The 21,948-nt window shown below is 43.4% G+C and overlaps 3 protein-coding genes across 5 annotated transcripts in view; 2 read left to right on the forward strand and 1 right to left on the reverse strand.

Moving 5' to 3' along the window:
- Nucleotides 1-1,501: 1,501 nt before the first annotated feature.
- Nucleotides 1,502-7,199, reverse strand: LOC140538908 (reticulon-3-like). 2 transcript variants are annotated; one of them, XM_072661450.1, is made up of 7 exons: nucleotides 6,949-7,199; nucleotides 5,249-5,459; nucleotides 3,467-3,605; nucleotides 2,809-2,878; nucleotides 2,671-2,717; nucleotides 2,318-2,376; nucleotides 1,502-2,006 (listed from the first exon to the last, which is right to left on the reverse strand). In XM_072661450.1, the coding sequence occupies exons 1-7, from the start codon at nucleotides 7,022-7,024 to the stop codon at nucleotides 1,958-1,960; spliced, it is 651 nt and encodes a 216-aa protein (XP_072517551.1). In that variant the 5' UTR covers nucleotides 7,025-7,199; the 3' UTR covers nucleotides 1,502-1,957. The 2 variants fall into 2 exon arrangements, 1 of the variants encoding a protein (XP_072517551.1); XR_011977802.1 differs by lacking the exon at nucleotides 1,502-2,006 and adding an exon at nucleotides 2,095-2,113 and having other exon boundaries at nucleotides 2,175-2,376.
- Nucleotides 7,200-7,730: 531 nt separating this feature from the next.
- On the forward strand, nucleotides 7,731-14,330 carry LOC140539476 (microfibrillar-associated protein 3-like). The gene is made up of 4 exons (XM_072662196.1): nucleotides 7,731-7,993; nucleotides 9,752-9,935; nucleotides 12,093-12,460; nucleotides 13,978-14,330. Exons 1-4 carry the CDS (start codon nucleotides 7,931-7,933, stop codon nucleotides 14,305-14,307), a joined length of 945 nt encoding a protein of 314 aa, XP_072518297.1. The 5' UTR covers nucleotides 7,731-7,930; the 3' UTR covers nucleotides 14,308-14,330.
- Nucleotides 14,331-19,898: 5,568 nt separating this feature from the next.
- galnt10 (UDP-N-acetyl-alpha-D-galactosamine:polypeptide N-acetylgalactosaminyltransferase 10 (GalNAc-T10)) overlaps nucleotides 19,899-21,948 on the forward strand; it is a 35,590-nt gene continuing 33,540 nt past the window's right edge. For both annotated transcript variants that reach the window (XR_011977839.1, XM_072662396.1), the window contains exon 1: nucleotides 19,899-20,319. Coding sequence is in view for 1 of the 2 variants with exons in the window: in XM_072662396.1 (XP_072518497.1) it covers nucleotides 20,176-20,319 (144 nt within the window). In the remaining variant the exon portion in view is untranslated. The remainder of the gene's footprint in view (nucleotides 20,320-21,948) is intronic.

The raw sequence follows: 21,948 nt of genomic DNA on the forward strand, positions 1-21,948 counted from the left end.
CAGTTTCAAATTGAAGAACCTCCAAAAGTTCCTCAAGGAACAGTAGAGGTAGTCCATCTTCATTATTCCATCCACTCTGGCAAGAGAACAGCCCCAGAGCTCGATACTCCCACCACCATGCTTAACGGCTGCTTCAGTGTTGTTGGGCTTGAGGGCCTCACCTTTACTCCTCCAAACTTCTGTCTCATAAACGTTCCTCCAGAAGCTTCTTCTTTCCCCATGAGGTTCAAGCATTTGGAGGTATTGATTTTTGTTCAGCTGGAAGCGTTGGGTGTAGAACCACTGCCTTTCCTTAAGAACTCCAGAACCTCCTTTTTAAGAGTGTATATGAAAGATACCGGCGGCTCCTTTCATTTGATTAAATAAGAAATGTGTTTATATGATTTGTGTTTGACCCAGCAGTGACGACTATCACATTTACACCAAAACTGAACAAAACACCATTTGTAAAAGATGATATGTTGGATTATATTTATATTAATTAAGCTAATAATAATAATGTCTATAGAGAGAGATATTTTAACTACTGTTGGATTATTAAACAAGGTTTAACTTGGGTCAGCATCACTGCTGAATGGGTCTCCTCACAGCTGAACCCAAGAGGAGGGGTCATTATACGGCTCTCAGGTGGACGAGGACTTTTGCACTTGTATCTGTATCTGAACTGCTCAGTCATGGTTCGTCATAAACCAGCCAAAAGTAGGAGGTGCAAAAACTGAAAACACACATTTTAATTCAGGCCCTCAGGAAACTCCACCCACCCCTCAAACACCAGAGCTCTCTCTCTCGCTCGCTCTCTGAAGGGAGTCTCGTGGGTCAGCTCATTATTATTAAAGCAGCTGGACTCAGGGAGGGGGGACAAGCTGCTGGACTCAGGGAGGGGGGACAAGCTGCTGGACTCCAGTCTTTATAGAGCAGACCGAATAAACGGGACTGCTGACCCTGCTGAAGGTTTACCTTTACAGACCTGTGAGGTACAGAGCTCTAGTCTATTTTGGCTCTGTAAGTAAAGAGAGTTCTGTACAGAACTGAAGACGGGCTTTATAGACCTGGTGAACTCCTCAAGATTCTCCTCAACAGTTCAGACATCAAAGAAAATAACTGTCCATATTCTAACGGTGTTGTTTACAACAACTCAAAGAACCATTTTAATGCATAAGTGGTTCTTCATATGCAAGCAGAGAGCGGTTCTTTAAAGAACCTAAAGAACCAGTTCTATATTAACCTAAATGAAAGATCATCAGCACTACATAGAAACGCTTTTCCTTAGCATGCACCTTTAAAATATGGTTCTCGAGGGTTCTTTAGTAGAGGAACTCTTTGAAAGAGCTCTCTTCTACTGAGCACCAAAAAGGGTTCTGATACTGTTCATACAGAGTGACGGAACCTGTCTGCTGAGCGTACTGATACGGTCTACAGTCTGAGACGGCACATCTAAACAGTGAACCCATTTAGTAGGCGTTTCCAATAAAGTGGCCATAATAAAGTGCACACTCAGAAGAACAGTTCTTATTTCCAGTTTTATTTTAATTACACAGATTCAGTCAGACATATCTAAAACATTTAATTTAATGTTCCAAAACAGTAAATCAATAAATCTGTAAATAAGAAGAACCACCATCAGACCCAGCGGACCGGTTCCTCTTAAGGCAGTAATGCAGTAGTTACTGCAGTGTCAGCTGCACTCTACAGCACACCCCAGCACAACCGATCAGCTGATCCTGCAGTAACCGGGCTGACAGCGCCCCCTTCTGACAGGGGGTCTACACTCTAATGGACGGGCTTTAAGCTTTAAGCAGAAAACAATAAGAGACTGAAATGATGAAGCAGATCCTCCTCAAATTAAACCTCAGACATAAACCAACACAAACTACCCACAATTCCAATCAGCGTAATCACACCGGCCCGAGCCGGACATCAGAACCGAACACACTACAGAAAGAAAAGGACAGGAGGATCAGTCCGCTTTGCTCCGCTGCACCGCTCCCGGGAGCTTCTCCTGCAGCCTGAACAACAGAACGACAGAAAACACCAGATTAAAGCCACAGTCCACAAACACTAGAGCTAATGTAGCTAACAAGCAATTAGCACTGATGCTACAAGGCTAAAGGACCTAGAAAGTAAAGGAAGCTTATATCCCACCAATTAGCACTGATGCTACAAGGCTAAAGGACCTAGAAAGTAAAGGAAGCTTATATCCCACCAATTAGCACTGACGCTAATAAGCTAATACGTAGCTGTGGTGTAGTTCTCAGTGTTAGCATCACACCCATCTCTAACGCTGAACTTCTGATTAAAACAGCTTCAGATTTCCTACTTTTCCAGTTTCTCCTCCAGCTGAGTCCTCACGAGCTCCACGTAGCGATCAATCTGGGTCTGAAGACGAGAAAAAAGCTCAAAACAAATAAAGCTAAATAATAATTTTACATCTCTAAACAGACATTTCCACACAAACGCAGTCTGTAACTCCGCCTCTCCCTCCATTAGGTAGCGGTGGGCGGGGACACATCGCTGTGGCAATGTCTGAAGCAGGAAAGCCTCCGATTGGCTGCCTTCTACCCTGCCTGCTTTTCACTAAGCCCCGCCTCCACACGCTGATATTAGTGGTGGATCTACTGTTTAAAGCTCAGAACTCCAGAAGAAGATCAGCAGTGCTGTAGAAGCTCCTACCTTGTTCTTCTCGTACACCAGAGGAGTGCAGAAGAAGGTGAGATCAGCTGCCAAACAGAACAACAGACTGAGGGTTACTCTCCTCTCGGCTGCGACAGCACTCGCTTCAGCGGCCAACAGGCTGAGAGCTGCTCTTACCCAGAATCAGAAGAGTTACGCCATTAAAGACGGCACCCACGTACGTCAGGAACCACATCAGACCCGCCAGCTGAAACAGAGGGAGTTCTGGGGTTCTGTACGGAACAAGTGATCCACATGATTCCCCCTTCTGAGTTAATGCTGAGATCTACTTCTTCTAATGCTTTATATGGACAAAAGTATTGAGACACCTGCTCATTCACCATTTCTGATTCAGCATCCAGCAGCAAGAATGTTAGTGAGGTCAGGACGCATCCCCAACTCATCCCAAAAGTGCTGGATGGAGCTCCTCCACCATCATTCCAGAGAACACAGCTCCTCCACTGCTCCACAGCTCAATGCTGGGGGGCTTTATACCCCTCTAGCCCACGCCTGGCATTAGGCAGCATGGAGCCAACAGGGTCATGATGTTGATCTGCTCCAGAGAGTCCTATTCTATTGGCAGTTCTTCTCTACAGGGACTAGACAAGCTGTGTGTGTGCATTTGCACATCTGTGTCAGCAATGGGTGCAGCTTAAAGTAGTTGAATGCATTTCTTAGAAGGGGTGTCCACAAACATTTGGACATATATTTTGTGTTGCTGCAATACCTGATAACGTCCTCATAAAACATCAACATAACAATAACACCACATCGCCCCCTACAGGACTACACCCACCTTCAGAGAGTCCACCACATCCTCCACCAGCAGCAGCCTCCTGGTGTGGATCAGAGCTCTGTTTATGTTCAGCAGGAGGACGTCCATGTACCTGTGGGCTGTTTCTGGAGTGATGGTGATGTCCCTGTCCAGCAGAACCCTGAGGATTCACACCACACAGTCAGAATTCACTCCCCCACACACCCACACACCCACACCCACACACACACACACACACACACACACACACACACACACACACACACACACACACACACACACACACACAGCAGCACCAGCTTCTGCTTAGCATCTGTAGACTCCAGCACTCAGCACCTGATGACCCGTACAGACAGAGCCAATCAGCAGGTCTGGTTTGGGCCATAAACATGCTGAATTTTGTTTCTTCCTTTAATGTAGTTGAAATTTCAGCTTTTTCACAACTTTTATTTTTTATACTGGTTCATTTCTATTTGTGGTCATAGCGATTAGCTGCAGCCTCATTCTTAATGTATAATCTAGCATTTTTAATAAAATCATTCATTCAGGCTGTGTGAGTTATATTAGGTTTATGGATCGATATTGGCAGTTTGTGCCACTAAATTAAGTCTTGTGTTGGAATTGTCCGGTCCACCTTAAATACTGCTGCAGGTCCGGTCTGGCGCTCAGGCGTTACTCCTGTTACTGCTGCAGAGTTTAAGGTGGAACAGAGAGGTGCAGGAAGAAGCACATATTAAACCAGGTGAGATTTGAAGTGTAAATAAATGAACAAAGAGTTCATCATTTTGAAAAATGTAATATAAATATTATTTTTGCACCATTTTAAACATGGCGTCCAGTGTTTGATTCAAACTAACTGCTCACCAGTTTATTAAATATACCGTTTTATCCACTAATGTTCTGTTAATTTTTACATTTTATAGCCATTCTGGATCAACATTAATATCCAGTATGAAGTTCTAATATCATTAATATCCGGTATGAAGCTCTAATAACATTAATATCCGGTATGAAGCTCTAATAACATTAATATCCGGTATGAAGCTCTAATAGCATTAATATCCGGCATGAAGTTCTAATAGCATTAATATCCAGCATGAAGCTCTAATAGCATTAATATCCAGCATGAAGCTCTAATAGCATTAATATCCAGCATGAAGCTCTAATAGCATTAATATCCAGTATGAAGCTCTAATAACATTAATATCCAGTATGAAGCTCTAATAACATTAATATCCAGTATGAGGCTCTAATAACATTAATATCCGGTATGAGGCTCTAATAACATTAATATCCGGTATGAGGCTCTAATAACATTAATATCCGGTATGAAGCTCTAATAACATTAATATCCAGTATGAAGCTCTAATAGCATTAATATCCAGTATGAAGTTCTAATAACATTAATATCCAGCATGAAGTTCTAATAACATTAATATCCGGCATGAAGCTCTAATAACATTAATATCCAGTATGAAGCTCTAATAACATTAATATCCGGTATGAGGCTCTAATAACATTAATATCCGGTATGAAGCTCTAATAACATTAATATCCGGTATGAAGCTCTAATAACATTAATATCCGGTATGAAGCTCTAATAACATTAATATCCAGTATGAAGTTCTAATAACATTAATAACCGGTATGAAGCTCTAATAACATTAATATCCAGAATGAATCTCTAATAACATTAATAACCGGTATGAAGCTCTAATAACTAATCAGACTTTTGCTTCAGAATTTTCTCATTATGAATTAAGTGAAGATTTCTAATGAGATCAGACTTCTTCATTAACACACTTGAATGGATGTCCTTCGTCAGATTTCTGCACAGCCTGGATGACGGACTTGTAGACTCTGAAGGTGATGGTGACGCACAGCAGGGCGAGCAGCAGGTACGACACAACACTGATCAGACTAAACGTGGCCAGAGAGAGCAGCACCAGCAGAGAACCCCCAAACACCAGCGCCGTCCTCCTCACATCCCGCCAGTACACCAGCTCCTCCACCACTGAGAGAGAGAGACAGAGAGACAGAGAGACAGAGAGAGAGACAGAGAGAGAGACAGAGAGAGAGACAGAGAGAGAGACAGACAGTGAGAGAGAGAGAGAGAGACAGAGAGAGACAGAGAGAGACAGAGAGAGACAGAGAGAGAGACAGAGAGAGAGACAGAGAGAGACAGACAGTGAGAGAGAGAGAGACAGAGAGAGACAGAGAGAGAGAGACAGAGAGAGAGACAGAGACAGAGACAGAGAGAGACAGAGAGAGAGAGAGACAGTGAGAGAGAGAGAGAGAGACAGAGAGACAGAGAGAGAGACAGACAGTGAGAGACAGAGAGAGACAGAGAGACAGAGAGAGAGACAGACAGTGAGAGACAGAGAGAGACAGAGAGACAGAGAGAGAGACAGAGAGAGAGAGACAGAGAGAGAGACAGAGAGAGAGAGACAGAGAGAGAGACAGAGAGAGAGACAGAGAGAGAGACAGAGAGAGAGACAGAGAGAGAGACAGAGAGAGAGACTATATGTATGATGTAATGAATACATTCAGCTACTTTAAGCTGAATTGGTGACACAGACGTCCAAATGCACACACAGCTTGTCCCTTTAAAGAAGTACTGCCAATAGAATAGATTCTAATAACATTAATATCCAGTATGAAGTTCTGAGATCATTAATATCCAGTATGAAGTTCTGAGATCATTAATATCCAGTATGAAGCTCTAATAACATTAATATCCAGTATGAAGTTCTGAGATCATTAATATCCAGTATGTATATATAGTATGTATGATCTCTACACTGCTCTCCAGTGTGAGGACGGGTTTATGAGCTGGAGTGTGCTGACTGTGGGATTATGTGATTTCAGGCCCAGTTTCTGCTTTAAGACCCATGGAGGGAAAATCATGTGCAAAGGCTTAAACCCCAACCTTACAGACCACTGAGCCTGGAGCCACTGCTGATACCACCCACTGCAGCGGCAGGACTCTGAACACTGAGATGTAAAGTAGAGATTTTATAAGATTAGATTTGTGATCTTTGATTGTTTACACAGTGCAGTGATATAGCAGGACAGGCTAGTGGATGGATATTAAAGAGATTCGAATGACATTAAAGTCCAGAATGGCTTTAAAAAGTCAAATGAACAGAACATTAGTGGATAAAACAGTGTATTTAATAAACTGGTGAGCAGTTCGCTTGAATGAGTCAAACTAGTCAAAAATGATGAACTCTTTGTTCATTTATTTACACTTCAAATCTCACCTGGTTTAATATGTGCTTCTTCCTGCACCTCTCTGTTCCACCTTAAACTCTGCAGCAGTAACAGGAGTAACGCCTGAGCGCCAGACCGGACCTGCAGCAGTATTTAAGGTGGACCGGACAATTCCAACACAAGACTTAATTTAGTGGCACAAACTGCCAATATCGATCCATAAACCTAATATAACTCACACAGCCTGAAAAACAAACCCCTGCGGGTTAGAAACGAGCTGCTAACCCGACCTGAGAGCGCAGAGCTGTGCAGCGCATTGCTGGAGTTCGGCTCGGCGGTCTGCTCGGTGCTGTGCGACTCCTCCATCCCTGCAGGACAATCCCCAACCCCGCGCTGAGAGGAAGTGCGCTGGCCTTGCTGGGCTCTGATTACCTCCGCCGATGGGAGGTGCTCTAGGGGTCATGCTCTTGTTTGACCCAATAATAATAACCCAGGCCAGTGGCTGCAGGTGGGACAAACGAGGCTTTCTGCAACTGCGAATCAGCGAATCGAATCATCAAATGATTCAAACGTTCGAAATATCATACTGGCGACATCTGCTGGCCAAAAGCGTGTAAGTGCACAGTGCAAATCCGGGCTCGGGCTGTATGTCCTCCAATTAACCAGCCTGGATTAGTTTAGAGTGTGTGACCTTTCATATCCGTGTCATTATAAAGATCAATCCTGTATAAATTAATCAGAAGATAACACACACACATACACTCAAACACAGGGACATATTAGCCATAGTTCACCTAGCAGGAATCACGTTCACAATCCCACCTATTAGTATTATCATTAATGATGATGATGATGATGATGATAATAATAATAATAATAATAATAATAATGATAAATGCAAACTCTATAGCTGACCTTTAGCCTACTCTCACGCTACTGAGTGTTTTTCCCACCTGTATTCAGAGAAGGCCGGACTGTGAGTCTGAACCTCTAGCCAATCCTGTAGCAGGTGGGCGGGGCATGTCTGTGTACAGGTGGGTAAAAACACCTTTGGCTGTTAAGCAGGTCTGACCGGCCCACTGCTCCTACAGGAAGTTCCTGCTGTGATTTTCTGTGTTCTTCAGTCTGACCTACTTAAACGTACACTGCTGATCAGTGAGTACAGGAGTACGGTTCTGGAGTACGGTTCTGGAGTACGGTTCTGGTCTGCAGATCCAACAGAGGAAGTAGACCAAGCATGAACGTGTGAGTGGCCTAGGACAGCTCCTCAGAATGACACGCGTCGCCTTTCTCAGAGTCTGGGCCTTCATGGTCTCAGTCCACATCATCGGTCAGGTACAGCTGGGTTCTAATACACTAATACAGTAGAATCAATCATTCATATTGATTAGATAAACAGAGCCGGGGTGAGTCTCTCAGTTAACTCTGTTGAAGTTTGGGGCGTTTCTATTGGTTCATTCATTATGGAATGTTGGGCAGCTGGTGTTTCCCCACTTTACATAAAAACAGAAAATATTAATTAAAGTGGTCAAATCTGTCTGGATTACAAACAGCACCGCTAGTTTATGCTAATTTATGCGGTCACACTTTATTATAACATCATTTTTAAACTTGAATTTAAATTTGAATACAATCTAAAACCCATTTAAAGTGATGTTGGTTTCATGTAGGAAACAGACTGACTGCAGGGTGTAGAGCTGCTGATCTGCTCAGTAAATCTCTGATATCAGAATAAACAGTAATAATAACACTCCTACAGAAAGTGGTGGAGGTTCTCCATCACTGTGTTCATCAGTAGAACATCTCCAAAGTTCTCCTCATGGAGTCTAGTATTATTTAGAGTTCTCCTCCAACCCCTCCCAGCTAACAGGTTGGGTCTGTATGGGGAATCCAACTGGGAACCAGTTTTGTCTTTGGGGTCCACGTTGGCCCCACATATGGATGCCCATCAGGATCAGTGATGGGACCAGGAGGGGTTAAACTGGTTAAAAAGGGGTTTAGTAGGTGTAGGAAGTGTAGTAGGTATAGGGGGTGTAGGAGGTGTAGGGGGTGTAGGAGGTATAGAAGGTGTAGGGGGTGTAGGAGGTGTTCAGTAGCAGTACTGGTGTGGTAGGTGTAGGAGGTGTAGGGGTGTAGGAGGTGTAGGAGGTGTAGGAGGTATTCTGTAGTAGGTATAGGAGGTGTAGGAGGTCTTCTGTAGTAGATATAGGAGGTGTAGGAGGTATAGGAGGTGTAGAAGGTGTAGGAGGTGTTCTGTAGTAGGTATAGGAGGTATAGGAGGTGTTCTGTAGTAGGTATAGGAGGTGTAGAAGGTGTAGGAGGTGTAGGAGGTGTTCTGTAGTAGGTATAGGAGGTGTAGTAGGTATAGGAGGTGTAGGAGGTGTTCTGTTGTAGGTGTAGGAGGTGTAGTAGGTATAGGAGGTGTAGGAGGTGTAGTAGGTATAGGAGGTGTAGGAGGTGTTCTGTAGTAGGTATAGGAGGTGTAGGTATATGATGTGTAGGAGGTGTTCTGTAGTAGGTATAGGAGGTGTAGTAGGTATAGGAGGTGTAAGAGGTGTAAGAGGTGTAGTAGGTATAGGAGGTGTAGTAGGTATAGGAGGTGTAGTAGGTGTAGGAGGTGTTCTGTAGTAGGTATAGGAGGTGTAGAAGGTGTAGGAGGTGTTCTGTAGTAGGTATAGGAGGTATAGGAGGTGTAGGAGGTGTTCTGTAGGAGGTATAGGAGGTGTAGGAGGTGTTCTGTAGTAGGTATAGGAGGTGTAGGAGGTGTAGTAGGTATAGGAGGTGTAGTAGGTGTAAGAGGTGTAGGACGTGTTCTGTAGGAGGTGTAGAAGGTGTAGGAGGTGTTCTGTAGGAGGTGTAGTAGGTGTAGGAGGTGTAGGAGGTGTTCTGTAGTAGGTATAGGAGGTGTAGTAGGTATAGGAGGTGTAGGAGGTGTTCGAGGTGTTCTGTAGTAGGTATAGGAGGTATAGGAGGTGTAGGAGGTGTTCTGTAGTAGGTATAGGAGGTGTAGGAGGTGTTCTGTAGTAGGTATAGGAGGTATAGGAGGTATAGGAGGTGTAGGAGGTGTTGATGGCTGCTGTGTTTGTGAGACAGGTCTGTGGAGAGCTGTCTGAGAGGACGGCCAGCCTGGTGGCTGAGCAGCTGTCTGGCCTGCCGGCTCTGCTGGACGTCACAGTGAAGGAGGGCAGCAGTGTGGTGATGCAGTGTAACGTGAGCGAGGTTCCTGACCAGGTGGTGTGGTTCAACTCCAGAGGACATGTTCTGAACGGAGAGTCAGGTGAGATCCCTCCTTCACATGCAGGAGAACGTCTAGTCCAGAACTTTCAGTACCTTTACTGCTCTGATCGCTGAGGAAGGTCTTTCAAAAGGTCTCTGCCAGAATTAAGGAATTCATCTGGATTAAATTTGAAAGCAGAATCATGTGATTAAACATCTACATTTCCAGCATTCAGCAGACGCTCTTCTCCAGAGTTCTTCCAGAAGAGCTTCACTGTTTACTAAAGAAGAACCTCAGCTAGTTTAAATAGACTAAAATTCAGATCCTCTAATCTTAGACTCTACTAAACACAAGACAATATGGAGACCATAATACTCTACTCTTCACCCAAGTCCTCTCAGAAGAGGAGGGTCTTCAGTCTGGAGGCTCAGAAGAGGAGGGTCTTCAGTCTGGGTTTGAGGACAGTGAGCGTTGGACTCTGCTGTTCGGACACCCAGGGGAAGTTCGTTCCTCCACTTCGGTGCAGGACAGTAAAAAGTCTGGACGCTTGTCTTCCGTGGATCTTAAAGGATGGCGGGTCGAGCCGAGCCGGACATGAAGCTGGAAGGGCTCTCGGTGCAGATCAGCTTTTGACCATTAAGCTGATCTGAATCTGATTTCAAATCCAGCTTTTATACAGAATTAAAAAGCTCAGCTGGATTCTCCGTCAAAACCAAGTAACAGGATCATTTTACTGGAATCAGACTGAAGTGTTGAGAAATGACCTGAAAATAAAGCTGTTCTCTACACTGAGTTAAAACACACTTTAAATAAAAGCTTCATTAAAATATATATCAAATCTATTTATATTTTAATTTAGTGTCCAGATTTTGTTAAAGTTTCATTGAAATTAAAAGAATTAATGGACAGAATTGAAAAAGTATTGTTCTGTTAACTGATCTTCAGTCTGGACACTAATATTGATTAATATAATTAATTTAACCTTTACTCAAGTCATCACTTCTGTTTCACACTGTAACCACAACCGTCATTAATCTTATTTACACATGTTGAAACACTTTCCCATCATGTTTGTTTAGAATTTTTATTTATTTATTTATTTATTTATTTGTAGCTTTTGTTTAAAAGTGTGTTTTAACTCAGTGTAGAGAACAGCTTTATTTTCAGGTCATGTCTGTAGAAAGTGTCTCAACACAAGTCTGATTCCAGTAAAATGATCCAGTTACTTGGTTTTGACGGAGAATCCAGGTGATCTTTTTATTTATTTTTACTGTTTATTGATTTTTAGTTTATTTAACATTCTATATAAATATAAATATATAAATGTAATAAAAATGAGCACAGAAAGCTGAAGCAGCAGACAGAGCAGGAGGCCTCAGCAGTCCCGGATCTCTCCAGTGTGATCCAGAAGGGTAAGACTGAACTCGGCCGCTCAACACTGCGGACGTAACGGCCATCATCACCTTTCCCCAGCGCTGAGCCTCAGATTACAGTCAGGAAGCGTCAGGACGACGGAGAGAGCAGTGCTGATGGATCTGACCAGCCGGACCAGTCTCTGATCAGTCTCTCAATCTGTGAGATCAGTTAGATCTAGAAACAGGGCCCCCAGAACAGCACCGAACCAGTACTAACCAGCAGCCGGGTCAGACCAGTGTGAATGATCTGATTTGTTGCAGCACGGGTACCACGATTGACCTCTGACCCCAGAACCGGCCAATTAGCTGAGACATGTTCGGTCTCTGCTTCTTTAGTTTATTACAGGACATGCTAGGCTAATGTTGCCAAAAGACACTGGACCAATCCTCTGGAGCGCAGTGGGCGGAGTGATACACACTCTGTGCTGAGGTGAAGGTGGGTCCGGTTCCTCCAGCGTTCCTCAGCTCTGTGGTTCTGGTTCTGTTTGGGTTTATAGACTAAAGTCAGTCCCACCGTCTCCTAAACCTCATGCATCTACCAGCTGATGAAGATCTGGAGGAGCTCTGAGAGACGGGCTGGGAGAGGAACGGGTTTGGGGGCGTGTCTACAGAGATGAGATTGGTGACAGTCTAAGTCCAGTGCTAGCATTCTTAGCTTAGCATCTCTAATTGTGAACTAGAGGAGCTCACGGCAGATACCAAACATGTCTCGGCTGATGGAGTGAATCTGGGGTCAGAGGTCAGTCGGGTACTCTGGGTTTTCCCTGAACTGCTCCTGTAAGGAACTGGCTCTTCTGTGTAGGTGGAAGGTGGATGATGGTGGAGAAGGACAGGCTGAACATCAGCTCCGTGACCTTCGAGGACCGGGGGAGGTACACCTGCGTGGCCTGGAGCTCGGCCGGCATCTTTAACTACACGCTGACTCTGAGGGTGAGCTACACTCACAGCGGCCTGGGCCTCTACTACGTCATCATCTGCCTGGTGGCCTTCACCATCACCATGATCCTCAACATCACCCGCCTCTGCATGGTCAGCACACACCTGCGCAAGACCGAGCGCGCCCTCAACGACTTCTTCAGCGTGGAGGGAGCCGAGAAACTGCAGAAAGCCTTCGAAATCGCTAAGCGCATCCCCATCGTCACCTCCGCCAAGACCCTGGAGCTGGCCAAGGTCAGTGTCAGCACCAAGCTGTCATTCCAGCAGGGGGCAGTAGAGCATGGGGGCTTCACTTCTGAAACCTGTGGAATCATTTTTCATAGTAATAACTGTTATTAATTTATTTACAACAGTATTTTATATGATGCAGACTAAAGTGCAATTAAATGTTTAGATCAACATTTAAATATATCATTAATATCCAGTATGAAGCTCTAATATCATTAATATCCAGTATGAAGCTCTAATATCATTAATATCCAGTATGAAGTTCTAATATCATTAATATCCAGTATGAAGCACTAATATCATTAATATCCAGTATGAAGCTCTAATAACATTAATATCCAGTATGAAGCTCTAATAACATTAATATCCAGTATGAATATCTAATAACATTAATATCCAGTATGAAGTTCTAATAACATTAATATCCAGTATGAAGTTCTAATAGCATTAATATCCAGTATGAAGTTCTAATAGCATTAATATCCAGTATGAACCTTTAATAGCATTAATATCCAGTATGAAGTTCTAATAGCATTAATATCCAGTATGAAGTTCTAATAGCATTAATATCCAGTATGAAGTTCTAATAACATTAATATCCAGTATGAAGTTCTAATAGCATTAATATCCAGTATGAAGCTTTAATAACATTAATATCCAGTATGAAGCTCTAATATCATTAATATCCAGGATGAAGCTTTAATAACATTAATATCCAGGATGAATATCTAATAACATTAATATCCAGGATGAAGTTCTAATAGCATTAATATCCAGTATGAAGCTTTAATAACATTAATATCCAGTATGAAGCTTTAATAACATTAATATCCAGTATGAAGCTCTAATATCATTAATATCCAGGATGAAGTTCTAATATCATTAATATCCAGGATGAAGCTTTAATAACATTAATATCCAGGATGAAGTTCTAATAACATTAATATCCAGGATGAAGCTTTAATAACATTAATATCCGGTATGAAGCTCTAATGACATTAATATCCGGTATGAAGCTTTAATGACATTAATATCCGGTATGAAGCTTTAATAACATTAATATCCGGTATGAAGCTTTAATAACATTAATATCCAGTATGAAGCTCTATCATTAAAACTAGCTGTGAATACAGTGGTCACGTTTATCAGCTCTCCAGGTGCTGAGTAGATGAGTGAGGGAGCGAGGGCGCGAGAGAGTGAGGGAGTGAGGGAGTGATGGAGTGAGGGATGGAGTGAGAGAGTGAGAGAGTGAGGGAGTGAGAGAGTGAGAGGGTGAGAGGGTGAGGGGGTGAGGGAGTGAGGGGGTGAGGGGGTGAGGGGGTGAGGGAGTGAGGGAGTGAGGGGGTGAGAGAGTGAGAGAGTAAGGGAGTGAGAGAGTGAGGGAGTGAGGGAGTGAGGGGGTGAGGGAGTGAGGGAGTGAGGGAGTGAGGGGGTGAGGGGGTGAGGGAGTGAGGGGGTGAGGGAGGTTTACCTGCATGTCTGTCAGAACAGGTAACACTGTGAAGCTCTTTGATGTTCTGCAGGTGACGCAGTTTAAGACGATGGAGTTTGCGAGGCATATGGAAGATCTGGCCCGAAGCATCCCGCTGCCTCCGCTCATCCTGAACTGCAGGACATCAGCAGACGACGTGTTGGACCACCCGGCAGATGGTGGGTGTCCTGCAGCTCTTGAAGAGAGCCCAGCACCGGTTTTGCAGAGGGAAGCAGCAGAGAGGGAATCCCTGTGTAGGAGCAGTCTGGACGTTCACGTCTCTGTGCACCATTTATCAGAGACTGAGCGGCCCCCCGCACACACCCAGGAGACCACCACTAACACACCCATGCTCCAGATCAGCACTGCTAATGCTGTTTAATAAAAACAAACAATAAATAAAAACTGTGTGTGTGTGTGTGTGTGTGTGTGTGTGTGTGTGTGTCTGTGTGTGTGTTTGGGTTATCCCATGTGTCAGGGGTCTGCAGTGCATCCCCCCTGTCTGCACCACCACCTCTGTCTGATACAGCAGCAGTGTGAGGAGACGGCCGTCCAGCAGGTGACAGTCAGAGATGCAGTGATGCAGTTCCTCCACTAGGTGGCAGGTCTTCTCATTACTCATTTTCAGAGGCCTGACAAACTCAAACTACTGCTGTTTTCCCCAGACCAATCACAGCCATCATACACAGACCACATTATAATAATGACAGTGTTTTTTAGTCTGTTGGTTTAGTCTATATATTTAGTCTATAGGTTTAGTCTATGTGTTTAGTCTATAGGTTTAGTCTATGTGTTTAGTCTATAGGTTTAGTCTGTTGGTTTAGTCTATGTGTTTAGTCTATAGGTTTAGTCTATGTGTTTAGTCTATAGGTTTAGTCTATGTGTTTAGTCTGTTGGTTTAGTCTATGTGTTTAGTCTATAGGTTTAGTCTATGTGTTTAGTCTATAGGTTTAGTCTATAGGTTTAGTCTATGTGTTTAGTCTATAGGTTTAGTCTATGTGTTTAGTCTATAGGTTTAGTCTATAGGTTCAGGCTGCTCAGTGTTCTGTGTGAGATTTTGACTGAAGTCTGTTCTCAGACTGGGAATCTAATCTCTACTCCTCGCTGCTGTCTGTCCGACTCACATCTGGAATTTGCTCTTTTGTTAATTACTCCCCTTATCTGAGCTTGTGGAGAAGTGTGTGTGTGTGTGTGTGTGTGTGTGTGTTTCTGTGTATGTGTGTGTGTGTGTGTGTGTGCACAGACAAAATACAATGACTATAGAAAACAAAACAACCTAAAATATATTAAAATTCTGCTGCCGCTCAGGAAGGAACACAATCCGGGGCCGGATCCTAAACCCTGCACTGCTGATAGACAGTCAGATCTGATCAGCCGGACCAGTCTCTGATCAGTCTCTCAATCTGTGAGATCAGTTAGATCTAGAAACAGGGCCCCCAGAACAGCACCGAACCAGTCAGCTGACCGAAGGTTGTTTGTGGAAACACCCCTTCTAATGAACACATTCAGATACTGTAAGCTGCACCCATTGCTGACACAGATGTGCAAATACACACATGGTTTGTCTAGTCCCTGTAGAGAAGAACTGCCAAGTGTCCCAATACTTTTGTTTATATAGTGTGTGTTAGATAATGTGAATGTTAGGAGTAGAAATGAATAAAGCCAGATGCACCTGTTCCTTATCTTATCAGCCCTGAGTATTAGCTCTGAGTATCAGCTCTGAGTATCAGCCCTGAGCATCAGCTCTGAGTATCAGCTCTAAGTATCAGCTCTGAGTATCAGCTCTGAGTATCAGCTCTGAGTATCAGCTCTAAGTATCAGCTCTGAGTATTAGCTCTGAGTATCAGCTCTGAGTATCAGCTCTAAGTATTAGCTCTGAGTATCAGCTCTAAGTATTAGCTCTGAGTATCAGCTCTAAGTATTAGCTCTGAGTATCAGCTCTGAGTATCAGCTCTGAGTATTAGCTCTGAGTATTAGCTCTGAGTATCAGCTCTGAGTATCAGCTCTGAGTATCAGCTCTAAGTATTAGCTCTGAGTATTAGCTCTAAGTATCAGCTCTGAGTATCAGCTCTGAGTATTAGCTCTGAGTATCAGCTCTGAGTATCAGCTCTAAGTATTAGCTCTGAGTATCAGCTCTAAGTATTAGCTCTGAGTATCAGCTCTGAGTATCAGCTCTGAGTATTAGCTCTGAGTATCAGCTCTGAGTATCAGCTCTGAGTATCAGCTCTAAGTATTAGCTCTGAGTATTAGCTCTAAGTATCAGCTCTAAGTATTAGCTCTGAGTATCAGCTCTGAGTATCAGCTCTGAGTATCAGCTCTAAGTATTAGCTCTGAGTATCAGCTCTGAGTATCAGCTCTGAGTATCAGCTCTGAGTATCAGCTCTAAGTATCAGCTCTGAGTATTAGCTCTAAGTATTAGCTCTGAGTATCAGCTCTGAGTATCAGCTCTAAGTATTAGCTCTGAGTATCAGCTCTGAGTATCAGCTCTGAGTATCAGCTCTGAGTATCAGCTCTAAGTATCAGCTCTGAGTATCAGCTCTAAGTATCAGCTCTGAGTATCAGCTCTAAGTATCAGCTCTGAGTATCAGCTCTGAGTATCAGCTCTGAGTATCAGCTCTAAGTATCAGCTCTGAGTATCAGCTCTAAGTATCAGCTCTGAGTATTAGCTCTGAGTATCAGCTCTAAGTATTAGCTCTGAGTATCAGCTCTGAGTATCAGCTCTGAGTATCAGCTCTAAGTATCAGCTCTGAGTATCAGCTCTAAGTATCAGCTCTGAGTATTAGCTCTGAGTATCAGCTCTAAGTATTAGCTCTGAGTATCAGCTCTGAGTATCAGCTCTAAGTATCAGCTCTAAGTATTAGCTCTGAGTATCAGCTCTGAGGTCAGAATGCTGGATTATGACCACCTCGTCATCACCAACTCCATAATTCATCCAACTCAACCCCCCAACAACCAGGATTCCCTAGGTCTGGGAACATCATGTGATAGGGGGCGCTCTAAGCCTGCAGATGGGAATAAACGGTAAACAGATTGAGGGGCGGAGCTACAGACTAAACATCTTCCTCTGTATTTTATCAGTTTCAGCTGCAGCTCAGTTACTGATGTGTTCAGGCTCAGCCTGTAATTAGTACTCCGTAGTTACTGTTCAGCATTCAGTACTCAGTACCAAGTACTCAGTAATCAATTGAGAAATCACTCTGTAATTAGTACTCAGTACTCAGAAATCACTCTGTAATTAGTACTCAGTACTCTGAAATCACTCTGTAATTAGTACTCCGTACTCAGAAATCACTCTGTAATTAGTACTCAGTACTCTGAAATCACTCTGTAATTAGTACTCCGTAGTTACTGTTCAGCATTCAGTACTCAGTACCAAGAACTAATTGAGAAATCACTCTGTAATTAGTACTCAGTACTCAGAAATCACTCTGTAATTAGTACTCCGTACTCAGAAATCACTCTGTAATTAGTACTCAGTACTCTGAAATCACTCTGTAATTAGTACTCCGTACTCAGAAATCACTCTGTAATTAGTACTCAGTACTCAGAAATCACTCTGTAATTAGTACTCCGTACTCAGAAATCACTCTGTAATTAGTACTCAGTACTCTGAAATCACTCTGTAATTAGTACTCAGTACTCAGAAATCACTCTGTAATTAGTACTCCGTACTCAGAAATCACTCTGTAATTAGTACTCCGTACTCTGTTACTTTTTAAAAAGTTGGTCACAGTCGTACGAGTGAACAGCTGACAGCAGTAAAGGCAGGTCCTGGTGATGGGGTGTAGATTTTAGTGCTAGGCTGAACCATCGCATGAACAGGTGTGCTCTGCTCAGAGGGTGTGTCTGCAGGTGCACTTTGTAACTTTCATCGGTTCTCCTGAGAGTGAAGCAGAATATCTGACCTGCAGTGACCTCTCTTCACTCTGTTAAACATATTTAAATAAATAAAGAACTTCTGAACTTTTTATATTAGAATATTAGTCATGAAGAGGGAGGCTGGAGGGGCGGAGCCAAGTCTGACAGGAGGAACCTGTCCTCCTCTGATCACAACTATTTATAAATTATTGATAAAAGTCACCAAACCACCAAGACTGTTCCCTGCTCAGGTGTGCTGACATCATCTTAATATCATATAACTAATATAATCCTAGCAGAGATGGTCAGAGTAATGAGAGTAATTGTGGGTAATAAGAGTAATCGTGGGTAATGGTGTTAATAATATTAGTGGTAAATAGCTCCAGTCCATTCCAGAGTCCAGAATTCATATAAACCGGCGGTCAGTCTTTCATCAGAGTCAGACCGGATAAGTGGGCAGTCATTAGCTGGGAGAAGGTAAAGAGACAGAGTTCTGATTAATATGTCTGACGACTCCGGCAGGTCTGTCTGTAATTAAAAGCAGAGAGCCAGAAGGTAACACAGACATGGCAGCACCCTCCCTGTATGGAATCTAACACCAGAATTTCACTGGTTGTTAATTTTATTTGTTTGTTTATTTTCTTTGTTGTTTGTTTGTGTACACTACCACCACCATGTTTGAATGTTGTGTGATGTTTCTACTGTGAGAATAAACAAACGTAGCTGCACATATTCTCTATTACGCTCTTATACATGCGTGATAGGCAGGGAGGAATGACATATATAACTGCAGCTGTTCCTGTTACAGATACACGTGTGTAATTAATGAGTTTAAATTAAAGTTGATATAAATGTGATTATTTTATTTATATAATCTGTACGGCTGTAGTCCAGCTACGTTACACAGTTATTACAGACTTTATGAAATACAGTGAGAATAAGAGTGAATATACACTATAAAAACAGCCACTGACATCTCCTCATATTCCCGTCACCCTGCAGTTCCACCACCCTCTTCACAAACACAGTCACCTGACCTTTACAAACACTGCACCTGCACACACCTGTAAATTAATCTGAGGAGTCTTTGACAGGTGACTGTTTCCACGTGTACTCTGCAGCATTGAAGAGAACTCCCCTGATTTCTCCTAAAGAAACCATTCTAGATAAGCTCCCCCAGCCAGAGCTGTTCTACAGTGGAGGTTCTAGATAACCCCCTCCAGTCCAAGCTGTTCTACAGTAGAGGTTCTAGATAAGCATCATCATCATCATCATTCCATATAAAACTCTGACTGAGACTGGTGTAGCAGCACTGGTGGGTTTGGATAGGAGATAAATTATGGGCTGTATCAGTGTTGTACTATTACTATTGTTTCTATTACTTCTTTACACATTAACTTACACTATACACACACTACTGCACTGTTTACCATATTTTAATGCATAAATGAAATATACAGATTAAATATAAAGAAATATACATACATACAGTATGTAATATTAATTATACATACAGTTAGTAATACTATCAATATGTATACTATCACTACTTCTAATATTAATTAGTATTAATATTTTTTAAATTATATTATTATTATCATTATTATTATTAAATATTATTATTATAATTGTTATTGTCATCATTATGACTATTAGTAGTAATGGTATTACGACCATCATATCCATAATCATTATTATTATTGTTATTGTTATTATTAGTAATAGTAGTATTGGTGTTATTATGATGATTATAATAATAATTATTATTGTTATTATTGCGATGGTTATGGTGATTATGATGATGATGATGATTATTATTATTATTATTATTATTATCTTGGTTTCACTACATTACTTCCTACAGTATACGTGTCACATGCTATTACCCAACCACCGCCCCCCTCTCCACCCCACCCCCGGTTCTAATTCTGAGAGCTTCCCATTATACCCAGTCTGTCCACTGCACCGCCCAGTAATCCCAGCGTCACCTGCACTGACCTGCAGCTCCAACCTGTTCATCCCCCTCAACTTTGCCGCCTGTTCCACTTTACTCCAGCCGGGGGGGGCGCTGTCTCTGCCCTCGCTGCAGCCTGTGCCCCCCTGCTCCAGTCCCTCACGCGCGGACCCGAACTCGTGTGAACGCGCGTTTATCTGATTATGCCTCGCGCGGTTATTCGACGCGTCAGTGCCGCGTTTACCAGTCCAACCGAGCCCGGGTCAGGTCCGGACCCCCCCACACTGCGCGGGGTTGGTTCGCTCCAGTCAGCGGAAGTGTCCTCGCAGTTGTTGGTGTTGTCGGTGGGGCAGTAGCAGCGGGGCAGCAGCAGCAGGGCAGCGGGGCAGCAGCGGGGCAGCAGGGCAGCAGCAGAGGGGCGATCAGACCCACCCAGACATGCGGAGGAAGGAGAAGCGGCTGCTGCAGGTCGCCGGGCTGCTGATCGTGGCTCTGCTCTTCTTACCCAATGTGGGGCTCTGGTCTCTGTATCGAGACAGAGTGTTTGAGAACTCGCCCGCATCGCTGGACTCTCACAACCAGGTACTCTCAGTCACACAGAACCCAACTTAGAACCCGGTTCTCAGAACAGCTCTCCGGTCCACCTTAAATACTGCTGCAGGTCCGGTCTGGCGCTCAGGCGTTACTCCTGTTCCTGCTGCAGAGTTTAAGGTGGAACAGAGAGGTGCAGGAAGTCAGGTTCTCTTCATGTGCAGAACACAGAACCCTGTCTCAGACTGTACTTAATGTGGTTCCTGTTGTAGTTAGTGCGGTTCCTGTTGTAGTTAATGCGGTTCCTGTTGTAGTTAATGCGGTTCCTGTTGTGGTTAATGCGGTTCCTGTTGTAGTTAGTGCGGTTCCTGTTGTAGTTAATGCGGTTCCTGTTGTAGTTAATGCGGTTCCTGTTGTAGTTAATGTGGTTCCTGTTGTAGTTAGTGCGGTTCCTGTTGTAGTTAATGCGGTTCCTGTTGTAGTTAATGCGGTTCCTGTTGTAGTTAATGCGGTTCCTGTTGTAGTTAGTGCGGTTCCTGTTGTAGTTAATGCGGTTCCTGTTGTAGTTAGTGCGGTTCCTGTTGTAGTTAATGCGGTTCCTGTTGTAGTTAATGCGGTTCCTGTTGTGGTTAATGCGGTTCCTGTTGTGGTTAACGTGGTTCCTGTTGTGGTTAATGCGTTCCTGATGTAGTTAATGCGGTTCCTGTTGTGGTTAACGTGGTTCCTGTTGTGGTTAATGCGGTTCCTGTTGTAGTTAATGCGGTTCCTGTTGTAGTTAATGCGGTTCCTGTTGTGGTTAACGTGGTTCCTGTTGTGGTTAATGCGTTCCTGATGTAGTTAATGCGGTTCCTGTTGTAGTTAATGCGGTTCCTGTTGTAGTTAATGCGGTTCCTGTTGTAGTTAATGCGGTTCCTGTTGTGGTTAATGCGTTCCTGATGTAGTTAGTGCGGTTCTAGATTTAGTTAATGCGGTTCCTGTTGTAGTTAACGTGGTTCCTGTTGTAGTTAGTGCGGTTCCTGTTGTAGTTAACGTGGTTCCTGTTGTAATTAGTGCGGTTCCTGTTGTGGTTAATGCGGTTCCTGTTGTAATTAGTGCGGTTCCTGTTGTGGTTAGTGCGGTTCCTGTTGTGGTTAATGCGGTTCCTGTTGTAATTAGTGCGGTTCCTGTTGTGGTTAGTGCGGTTCCTGTTGTGGTTAATGCGGTTCCTGTTGTAATTAGTGCGGTTCCTGTTGTGGTTAATGCGGTTCCTGTTGTAGTTAACGTGGTTCCTGTTGTGGTTAGTGCGGTTCCTGTTGTAGTTAATGCGGTTCCTGTTGTAGTTAACGTGGTTCCTGTTGTAGTTAGTGCGGTTCCTGTTGTAGTTAATGCGGTTCCTGTTGTAGTTAACGTGGTTCCTGTTGTGGTTAGTGCGGTTCCTGTTGTAGTTAACGTGGTTCCTGTTGTGGTTAATGCGTTCCTGATGTAGTTAGTGCGGTTCTAGATTTAGTTAATGCGGTTCCTGTTGTAGTTAACGTGGTTCCTGTTGTAGTTAGTGCGGTTCCTGTTGTAGTTAACGTGGTTCCTGTTGTGGTTAATGCGGTTCCTGTTGTGGTTAATGCGGTTCCTGTTGTGGTTAGTGCGGTTCCTGTTGTGGTTAGTGCGGTTCCTGTTGTGGTTAATGCGGTTCCTGTTGTGGTTAAC

Source organism: Salminus brasiliensis, chromosome 18 (genome assembly GCF_030463535.1).
Source record: "Salminus brasiliensis chromosome 18, fSalBra1.hap2, whole genome shotgun sequence".
NCBI classification, from domain to species: domain Eukaryota; kingdom Metazoa; phylum Chordata; class Actinopteri; order Characiformes; family Bryconidae; genus Salminus; species Salminus brasiliensis.